General features: G+C 33.5%; 1 protein-coding gene across 8 annotated transcripts; it reads right to left on the bottom strand.

Moving 5' to 3' along the window:
* Positions 1-517: 517 nt before the first annotated feature.
* Positions 518-7,944, bottom strand: LOC121731466 (cyclic AMP response element-binding protein B). Of its 8 annotated transcripts, none has more exons than XM_042120882.1 (7): positions 7,831-7,944; positions 7,179-7,343; positions 6,873-7,022; positions 6,531-6,693; positions 4,440-4,511; positions 2,161-2,280; positions 518-2,063 (listed from the first exon to the last, which is right to left on the bottom strand). In XM_042120882.1, exons 1-7 carry the CDS (start codon positions 7,864-7,866, stop codon positions 1,861-1,863), a joined length of 909 nt encoding a protein of 302 aa, XP_041976816.1. In that variant the 5' UTR covers positions 7,867-7,944; the 3' UTR covers positions 518-1,860. The 8 variants fall into 8 exon arrangements, with proteins under 8 accessions (XP_041976816.1, XP_041976818.1, XP_041976817.1 ...); XM_042120884.1 differs by having other exon boundaries at positions 518-2,048; XM_042120883.1 differs by having other exon boundaries at positions 518-2,051; positions 7,831-7,942.
* Between the last annotated feature and the right edge of the window lie 3,593 nt (positions 7,945-11,537).

Genomic DNA, 11,537 nt, shown 5'->3' with positions numbered 1-11,537 from the left:
ATACATTAAATTTTTACAATAAAGTATAAATTAAAACGTCCACTTAAACATTTTATTAATTTTTATACATAATTAGTACATATCTGGATAACTCATTTTCATGGTGATATGCAAAACTATCTTTTGACAAGAATAATAGGTATTTGTGTATATACAAAATAATTCAAACTTTATAAATACCTTTTATAACATATTTTAATCTATCTTTACACAATGTACATACACATCTACATATATTGTTATGTTTAAAAAGAATTGAAAATTGGTATGCTTCTAAAACTGTACATTGCAATAACATTATTGCACGAAAACTAAAGATTAACTTTGGCTTAACATTAGAACATAACGCCGCGTTATGTGAAATACATACTATACATTTATCATTGTATAGTAAAACTTTAAAACCACATAATACAATAATGTATGTCAACGATGCTACGATAATAATAATTAATGGACGGTTTTCTGCATGGAAAAATTGTTGGAATAAGCTGAGTTGTTATAGCAATTTATTACAGGAAAGGTTTTAAAATTATTGAATTTAAGGGTAACTCTATGCCCAACGCAAATTCGCCCATATAACTACAGAACGATCGTATAGTTTTTCGAGGATATGAAAATAATTTTTCTACCTTAACTTAAGCTGTAGTAACATAATAAAATATCATAATATGCCTGGAAAGTAGGTATATATTGATTTTACAAAACCTACAGATTTTAGAACCTTTCATTAAAATTTATTACAAACATATTGGGAATAGCAAATAGTTTTGACTTTGAACATTGATTCTTATTGGATAATGTAAATGCATAATGTGTAAATTCTTAATCATGATCAGATTTATAATACTTAATTAAATATTGATCATTACTTTCATTTTCATCATCAATAAGATGACAGTAATACAAACAATTTATTAAAAAACTCAAATGCAGAAAACACAATCCAATCCATACGAAATATTTAAATCGTCAGAAAATACAATTTGTTTAAAATGAAAATGTCATATAATCACCAAAAATGGCACTTTGACGATGGTCAATAAAGTAAGCAGATTTTGATAAATTATAGGGCAAACTACCCGAAGTATAGGGTAAAGGCGTTGGCTTAAAATACCAATGATTGGGTGATTTACCATATATTGAATAACAATTATAACATAACATTTAAATAAGGTGATATAAATAACACCAATCAATTTAGGTTTGCGCCATCATACTAAAATGTATATTATAATGATGTTAATTCGTTTTCTCAACAACCAGAGAGTGATAAAGAAAGTATTTCTGTATTATAAACAATTTATGGAACATGGTAGGTAACAAGTACAAAACGAAAATAAAATTAAAATGTATACATAATATTATGCAGTGGAATACTTATTTAGCAATCTGTGGTAATACTAAGTAATATTTTTCTTTTTTTTTCTTTTATGAAAAAATATATCCATACTTACCCTCTAAGTAACCATAAATCAACTTATTATACAAACAATAACACATCACTTGAAACAAAATTCCAACAATTTCAAATTATAATTCTATAAATGAATAATATTAATTGGCAGCTAGTGTCACTAGGTTCTTATAATTACAAAGTACCTGCATACTCAATGTAAATAAACTTATTTACAAAAAAAAAAAAAAGCTTGGGAAACCAGGAAAAACAACAAATAGACACTTCAATGCTCATGATGTTGCCGTCGGGTCACCTCTTGCTGTTCATTATCTGCATTTTAGAGTGCACCTCATCTCAGACAAGTTGTGTGGTACCTCAATCAGATACCGGACGAATGTGACATTGCGTGCCTCGGGCTCTCACCGGCGGAGCAGTGGCACACCTGTTTAGCCGGCTGGACCTCATTCTGTTTTTTGCTGGCAATAAAGTTCCTTGAGTGACTTCAGCTCCTCTATTAGTGCTTTATTCTGATTTTCTAAAACTGCTACTCTGTTTTCAAGACATTTTATGTATTCTTTTTTCTTGCGTCGGCATTCTCTCGCGGCTTCCCTGTTCTTTAGCAACCGAAGCTCTCTTTTACGTGTTTGATCTTCTAATATAGGTCCTGCAAACATAGTACAATTTGTTCGATTCCTCTAAAGGTTATGCTGTATGAGTGTAATGTTAGGATTCGTAACTGATCTATCATGTACGACACTCACCGGGCACATAGAACTGTCCATCCTGGTTGGCGTACTGAACTATGGCTCCACCTGCTGTCGTCCCCGACACTGCCAACGTGTGGATCCCACCTTCGGTCTGTAACGCTCCAGCTGGAATTACTATAAGACAAAAATATATGAGCATAAATATATTAAGTTTCAGGTCGCTCTTGCACTTTTCTTTTGTTATAAAGAATGATTTATTCAAGTGGGATTGGGAAATACTAAACTATAGGAGAATAGCGAAAAATAATGAATCACTACAACTACCTTAAGATTTCTGTTAACTAAACTTCCACAGTCAGGAATTGAATAGACTGAAATTCCAAAAAATACCCTGAGTTATTTCACTACTCAGTAGCATTACTATTTTGGAATAAATAAAAAACTAATGCCATACAACAAACGTAAGGTATTTTTTTAGATTCCGATACCTACCTTGTTGAAGTTGTTACTAATAAAAGTAATCAATATGACAGTACCACATCATATTAGTAGTTTTTATGAAAGCACTATGAGTTATAATATTTGATATAAAGATTGTGCTCGTTAATAGTAAAACTAGGTAGTCATTAGTGGACGAAAGTCGAAAAAGTGATCTGCATAACTGATACTTATATCACACACCATATAATTACAAAATATATTCTCACAATACGTGTTGGAACTTGGAAGGTACCTCAATTAAAGCAGATGTAGATCTACACAGGAAGAATTTTGAAACTTTTAGGAGTGAATATACTTTTGAAATTAAGCAACTTCTAGCATGCTGGTATGCAGTCAACTTCCTAAGTTTAATAAATTTGTTGATTTTTGCTTAGAAACGGTACTAAACACTTTTTCATAGGCATATTTTCTCCTAAAAGTTTGGATACTGTTTAAAAAAACATCCTGATTCCTGATAGGACAACTATACAGGTGTACATAAAATATTTTGGAGAAGGCTAATCGCATTGGCATAAGTGGAAGTTTTCAACCATGGGGATTACCGGAATTTTTCTACTGTGCACAACAAAATTTTGGAATAAAATATGGTGGTCAAGCTATATTAAGGACCATTACAACTCGCAAATCTTTAAGAGAGCCTGTTCTCTCTTAAAAGGCCGGCAGCGCACTTGCGTTTCTTCGCTCAGAGATTGAACCACAGAACTTATGTATAAAAAATGCGGCCCATTCCGCCGCGCCTTTTCATAACGCGACAATAAGTTTAGGCTCTACACTCTACAGCGCGGCGTACATAATTAAATACACACACAATCGGAAAACATAATGCTCCTGGCGCATTCGGTCAAAACATTACATACTTCTTCAAAGCACTAAAATAATTATTATTTATAAACTTTGAACGCGCATCATTGCATGACGTCATTTTAGCTGTTTCTCAGCGAGTTACGTCATTCAGAATACATTAAACGATACAAGTACCTACAGTATTATAAATCTTATGTAGAATTTGTTCAACTGAAACATATTATTGTACTTCTGTATATAATTTTTGTATTCTATTTTCTCATTTTATTTATCATATAAGTACCACACGATTTTTATAACGGGATTTTTATAAACAGGAGTAATTAATAATTATGAAAACCTGTCCTCCAACCACCTCCACATACAAATTGTAACAAAATAGTACATAATGGAAGTTAGTATGTGTAGATCAGTTAACAAAACTTATCTTTAAATTGGTGTAAGGTGATTTTTTTGCAAGTAGCATTAAATAATGTTGTACCTTATGTTTACAAACCATAGCTCTAATGATAATGTAATATTAGGGCTAATTTTCAAATGTCAGATAAGATAAACAATTTAACCCACCATACCTAAGGAATTAATTTGACTCTTTGACATTTTGGAAGGTACCTCAATTAAAAAAGAAAATTCATCAGTTAAAGTTAAGTGACAGTTAAAAAATCAGCCTTATATGAATAAACACAATATTATGTTGTCATATTCATGTTAAGTATTCAGTATTAGGTATTAGTCAACTAAAATCTGCCATTCTCCCTTTGTCTAATCAATAATCATAGAAAGCCATTCTCACATTTGTACTGATGATACAAACTTAACACAAATAGACTAATACTAAAACAGATGAAGTTTACCAAGCCAAAATGGATCTTTATTGTGATGGTGATAGTTTAGAGTTTGAACTTTGAAAGAACATGTTTCCATAATATGGTAAAAAATGTACTTGTGTATTATGTGTACATTTTTAAGGTTAGTGACAATGTTGCACACGGAAACAAGTTGTGTCAGTCGCAGCACATTAAACTGACCTGGTGCAAATGACAAAGAGGATGTCAGCGACACTTCATTCTCAGATCCTGGTTTTATTCCCATGCGATTTTCTGTAATGTCATTTCTTATTCATTTTTGAATGAACATTGTTATGGATAAGTTTACAACTTCTTATGAACAATTATTTACTTTAGATTCTTTTGTAACTATTCTAATTCTGCTTGAAATTTAATATATTGGTATACTTTTTTGTGTATTATAATATTATGTATTACAAAGAAGACCATGTTTGGAAAGTTAAAACTAAGAAATTTACATTGCGAAAATAAATAAATACTTATGTAAAATTTTTAGCCCTTTTCTATTAATAATCATTTAACAAACACCCTGTATATTACAAACACCAAAATGCATATTATGATTATGTTCTACATGTTGTGAAACTTTGTTGTTACATTATATCTTTTACTAATAATATGGCCCATTATGCTTCAAATAAATAAGAAAAGTACACTACATGAAAACAGTTAAAGCATTATCATAATTTCAATCAATCGAATTTTAAACAATGATTTGTCAAAATTTAACTTATTAAAGCACTAGTTAAATAAGAGAGGTGTTTGTGGGTTTATACAACAAGGAATGTACTATTAGAGAAGTTGATTCCTAGGCAGATGGCGGACCTAAGTAATTTAGTCGCGTTGAGTCAAACCCTTCCGACCGATCACAGCTATCATTGAGTTGACATAAGCCTACCACATGACGTAGGCACAGTATAGCAATATGACATATCCCTACAGTAGTGAAACGAATGTACTTGCGCAGAGCAACGGAGGGGTACCCGCGGGGCAGCAGGCGGCGCGGGCCCGCGTATACAAACTCGCGGAGTTTGTATACCTGCGCGCACAGGGGTAGCGCGATGTCTACGAATTTTGTATTGTAAAACGATAACTTATCTTATAAACAATGGGATATTATAATAAATGTTCAGTGTACGGATGTAAATCTGATTCAAAAAACAAAAAGGATTTAAATTTTCATAAATATCGGCTCATAGTTAACACTAATATTGTGTTGGCCTTGGCGGCATTTATTTGTTTTATTGTTTACGTTGTAAGAAGTGTAACAAGGAGAGAAACAATATAGAATAAATTAAAAATCTGTCAAATACCCTGTTACATACTAATTAGTACCTACTTAGCTAGGTACACACACCAAGTGTAACATTTTGTCCTTTGGACCGCCCTTACCGCACACGTAATATGAGTTTTGAAGTGCTTCTGTTACACCTGACGTGTGATTAATTATTGGATATTTTTTAATATTCGAAATTTCGAATGCGTCTTCATTATTTTAATCCTTCGATCGTGATTCGTGGATCCTTGGAAATCTATTGTTATCCTATTGTGTCTCGCTCACTGGTGAGCCTATGGGGCTTGATGGGTTAGTTAAATTTTTAAATAGAGAACTAAAATCATCTAAAAATAAAGTTTCACGTAAATATCTGGCAGTACGACATAATATATAAATATAACACGCTGATTAAACAGATTAAATGATAACATTTGCATTACGAGCACAATATTTTATTTTTTTTCCCGTTCCGTGGCAACCCTGGCATATCTGCTTGGTACCTACATCGGTGGCGGCATCGTGCGACGTAAAAAGGCGTTTCGTTACTGTAGGGACTAATATTGCTATACTGTGACGTAGGTCCGTCGACTGCCTATAGGAATCAATTTCCTTGATGGTACAAAGATCTTTGATGAAATACTTTACCAATAAACTACGTTTTTCAAAAATTAACCAACACATACTTAAAGAATGAACCTCGGTCAAAGAAAAAATATTGTCTGTTACATATTGAACATAATATGTCCATATTATGTTGTAATTGCAAAATATTCCAGAAGTTGTGGCACCATAACTGATACTTTGAGACTTTGCAGTTCAGATCTTTACACTATTATAGATTTATGATCTTAAATTTTATTAAAGCTACTTAATATAACTTATTCATAAAGCACATTCTTTATATCACATTTATGATAACAAATTATGATTATCTATAAATAATAAAATACAGTACTATTGCAAAAACTAACTAAATAATGCGAAAAAATACATACCAGCAATTTCAGCACCTCCCAAGTCATTAAGAATTTTCCGGTAGGATGGTCGTCTGCTTAGCATTTCTCTATATTTTTCTCTTTTTGGACTATCTTCTTCACTGCTTTCATCACTACATGACTGTCCCGGGACACCAACAAGACTGTTTGGCTCTGGTTTTATCTAAAAAGAGAGTATTTTATTTATACAAAGCCTTACATTAAATAGTATTTATTTATAATTTTAAACAAGATGAGGTTAAATTGAAAATTAGAAGTATTATTTACACAATAAGCAGAATGTAACACAATCTTAATAAAATATTAGATTTAGAAAGATAAATATTTTTAATCTTGCATTACCTGCAGAGTTTGTAATGTTCCGGGAGTTGTGTGAATGACAGAGTTAGGTTTACTAACAAGTATAACATTTCCCTTAGGTAACTGCACCGACTGAATGTTGGATGCAGTTTGAATCACAGACTGTTGATTGGGTTGTATAACTGACTGGACCTAAAAAAAACACAACACTTTAAAATATTTATGTTTTAAAAATAAATCTTCCACAAATTGTAAACAGAAGCAGAGGACTGAGTATCAGTTTACAGTTTGCAATGACTTATTGCAGAAACTGTGTAATAGCACAAGGCAAGCTAGTAACATAATTACCTGTGCAGACGGGGCTTGTGCTGGTAATGTGAGTTGCACAATGCTCGTCACTACATGAGGTGTGGTATTGGCGGACGAGCCCGCGCCCGACAGCGGGTCCGAGACGCCTCCCGCGCCACTTGTGCCGTTCTCCTCCACCATTCCGTCCATGCCCACTTGGCTCACCTAAAATGGTCAAGGTCACCATTCTACGCATCTTATGCACGACTAACACACCTTAAACTTTAAACCGTATCGATTCGGGACTAAAACTGATTGTTGTTATTGCACTGTCAATAGCCATTTCGAGATGAAGTCATCGCGTCATAACAAGAAATTTTCCTATTGCATTTATTAGCCTGTACGCATCGTTTTTTGAGAGTTCATGTTGGTGAAGTTAAAGCATTAAAGTTAAATGTTCGACAAAGCTCCCACAATAATCGACCGTGACAGACGGCAAAATGTCTTCAGTACGAGCACTCACCAGTTACGTATTCCTCGTCACCGTATATGCTGCGTCCGGAGTGGGCGAACGGGACGGTACGTAGTAGCCACGTCAACTGCGAGAAGACTCGTCACTGGCGGAGACCTATGATCTTGTATGCGTCATAACAATATGGCCGAAAATTGTCAGACGCATGCGTTCAGTCACTTACACGAAAATCGAGCTCACCTTATTAGACTTAATGTAAGACCATACAGTAACCATTTATAACATGATTCGTTGAAGCATTTTCAAGTTCATAAGATTATATTTTATCGCTGAAAAACAGAAGAAACTAGAAAAATCAAGAAAATGACAATTTTATCAGAAAAATTGACATTTACAAGTTAGTGTTGCCAATTTATATAGTCTTTGTTGCCTATTATATTACAATTAACATGTACTTAACAATAGTTCTTAAGATTATCGCTGAAAAAATTGAAAAACAAGAAACTAGAAGACTGAAAAATCAAGAAAATGACAATTTTATCAGAAAATTTGACATTTACAAGTTAGTGTTGCCAATTTATATCCTCTTTGTTGCCTAATCACAGCCGTCTTCGTTTCATTTTTTTGCAGCTTGGCAGCTGACTGTCAACTTCATAATTGAGTGTCATGTTCTAAAATACCAATAAAATACAACCTTAGGTTGGGTTGCACCAGAGGCGTGGTTATAGTTAAAGTTAAATATGGCGTCCAAACACCCCATATTCTCATACGACATCTGTCAATTTTTCCGGTTATAGTTAAGGTTAAAGTTAAAGTTAGTTGGTGCAATCCAGTCTAAGACTGGATTGCACTAACTAACTTTACTTTACCCTTTACTTTTATAAGAAACTAGTAATAATTATAACCACATGTGTAAGGTGCATTGCACAATAAAAATCTTAATCAGCCTTGAATATTTGGTACAACTCAATTTTCTCACATTTCGATGTAATTTGTTGGTACACTAAAATATGGGGAGGCTTACGCCAAAAGAAGATTTTAGAACATGACACTCACACTGACACTAATTTTTTACTTTGCGCATGCGCAATGTGCATTGAAAAACGAAACGAACACGACTATATTACACGTAGGTACCGTACTTAAAATAGTTATGATATATCGCTGAAAAACAGAAGAAACTAGAAGACTGAAGAATCAAGAAAATGACAATTTGACATTTACAAGTTAATATTGCCAATTTATATCAAAGAGAATGTAAATTGTAATTGTTTAAAGTGCGTTTCATCGAATAGTTCCTTTGCCGTCATGTTGGCATTACTGCCTGTCAATAACGTAAACACAGTAGACATGCTCTGCGAGTATTCATAAGTTTTACTGTGATATCGTGAGAAAATCATGCTTAAAACATTAAAGAGTGGTGAAAGAATGATGGTGTTAAGCGTGAAAGTGTTTTGTGAACGTGAAAAATGTAACGGGGGCCCAATAATTAATGTGAATAACTCAGGTTGCCGTCATTTAAGCTTAGTGAAATAGGGTTACCAGCATCAGTTTAATCACCCTGAAATACAGTAAAACTTATGAATACTCGCAGAGCGTGTCTACCGTGTTTACGTTATTAACATACAGGAATGCCAACATGATGGCAAAGGAACTATTTGATAAAACGCACTTCTAGTGACAAAAACTACATACATGCGTCATGCGAATGAAGTCGCGGGTAAAAGATAGTACTTATCTTATCTTAAATCTTTAAACGAGCAATTCTTGTATATATATAATTAGCATCTCGGAATCGGCTCCAACGATTTTCATGAAATTTAGTATATAGGGCGTTTCGGGGGCGATAAATCGATCTAGCTAGGAATCATTTTTATAAAATGTAATTTTATTCGTGTTTTATCGAATACCAAGCAAAGCTCGGTCAAATAGCTAGTATTATTATAATCAGAGCGAGCGAAGCGAGCCCTAGTATATCCTACAAGGCTACAACCTGTACATTTTGTGGTACACTTTATGGAAAAACTATTACGCCTATTGATTTGTGCTTTAACATAGTAATTTTTATTTACCTGTAAATACTAAATGTGTTATCATCAGTCAAAGGTGTAACGACGCGAGCCCTCACAAAGCTCGGCTTTTAGCTAGTAAATGCGAAAGTGACTTTGTTTGTTTGTTACGCCTTCACGCATAAAGTACTAAGCGGATCATCATGAAACTTTCATAGGTACACGTTGTCTGGGGTATCATGGAGATTGGAGAAGCACATAGGGTACTTTTCATCCCGGGAAAAAGAACGGTCCCCGAGGGATAGACGTTAACGATAGGATAAGCCGCAGGTGAAAGTTAGAATTATATAAAATTAGGGAATTATTAAAAGTATTTTGTGATAACATATTATTATCTTCTCTAATTTAAGGTAGCACAGTAAAGATAATGAGGCAACACTAATTTGCATTAGTGTCAAGTGTCAACATGACGGCAAAGGATGATGATTTGATGAAACCTACGAATAATAAAAACTAAGGAAAAGTAACTCCGTCAAAAAACATGCTCCACAATATTTGTCAAAAAATACAAGCGAAAGCCTTGCGTATAATCTGCGGAGCTATGAGATCATCTCCAATAAACGCACTTCAGTTGGAATGTTGCGAACCTCCTCTTCAACTCCGTCGACAATATCTGGCGGATAAATATTTTGTTCGTTGTTATCAATTTAAAAATCATCCCTTAATTCCAAAACTTAGAACTTTATTTCAACTGTGTCATAGTAATAATAAATACTGGCATCATAAATCTCATCCCTTACTTCTTACTAGTTATCGTAAATTCTTAGTAATTGACGCCCCCACTTTTCGTTCTCAAACTTTTCCATTATTTGATTCAGTATATGAAGCTCTAACGCTTGTGCCAGATATTAGACTTGACATTGGCATTCAAAAAACAGATACATATTTTGCTAACAATATATTGAAGTACATCACGAATAACAATTGGCAGGGTTACCACCACATGTATACAGATGCATCTAAGGATACTACAGATAGTTGTGTTGGAGTTGGTGTCTACCATTTACAATATAATATTGTACAAAAAGTAAAGTTTCCGCCTGAAACATCTGTTTTTACAGGAGAGTGTTACGGCCTTTTTAAGGCTGTTGAGTATATTTTACTTGGCAGGCTTAAAGAGACACTAATATTTACAGATTCTTTAAGCTCTCTGCAATCCCTGATTAAATTTCCTTTTAAATCAAAAAATTGTTATCCAATTATTGTCCAAGTTAGAAACCTTCTATATCAATGTAAACTTCAAGGCTTTTCAATAACATTTATATGGATACCGAGCCATTGCGGAATTGTTGGCAATGAAATTGCCGACAAATTGGCAAAAGAGGCTGTTTTCAGTGGTGATTTGTTCCCTTTTAATAATTATGCGCATGATTTGGCTGCTCTGGCACGGAGCTCCCTGTTGAAATCTTGGAATAAGTCGTGGGCCTTGAGTAGCCAAACAAAAGCTATACAGTATCGTAAAATTCAACCAGAGATCCCTACTAAGCCCTGGTTTTCTAAAATATTCCTCTCTAAAAATATAACAACATCAATTATTCGGATGAGACTGGGTCATATGTGCATTCCAACGCATCTTAGGAGAATTGGCGTTAAAGATGATGATTTATGTGACTGTGGAGAAGTAGGTGACTTAAACCACATTATCCTATCGTGTTCCCTCCATGATCATTCCCAACTGTATAATAAACTGTCTTTAATCCCTATTCCATTTCCTACTTCTGTAAATATACTACTTGCTTCCAATGATAAATATGTATATAATTGTATATCTAATTACTTAACATTAAATAATATTAATATTTAGAATAAGTTATATGTCATTTAGTTTATTGTAGAATTTAATTATTTACCACACTGTTTTAATTAACTTTCTTCCAA

The sequence above is a fragment of the Aricia agestis genome, chromosome 11 (assembly GCF_905147365.1).
Source record: "Aricia agestis chromosome 11, ilAriAges1.1, whole genome shotgun sequence".
NCBI classification, from domain to species: domain Eukaryota; kingdom Metazoa; phylum Arthropoda; class Insecta; order Lepidoptera; family Lycaenidae; genus Aricia; species Aricia agestis.
The sequence above is the reverse complement of the archived record's forward strand: the minus strand, read 5'-3'. Positions and strand labels throughout refer to the sequence as shown.

Excerpts from the sequence above, each read along its gene's own strand:
- LOC121731466 (XM_042120882.1), bottom strand. The coding sequence starts at position 7,866 with ATGGTTACTGTATGGTCTTACATTAAGTCTAATAAG. Across the intron at positions 7,344-7,830 it reads CTTACATTAAGTCTAATAAG|GTGAGCCAAGTGGGCATGGA; the intron begins GTGAGCTCGATT and ends TGACCATTTTAG. Across the intron at positions 6,694-6,872 it reads GAACATTACAAACTCTGCAG|ATAAAACCAGAGCCAAACAG; the intron begins GTAATGCAAGAT and ends CTCTCTTTTTAG.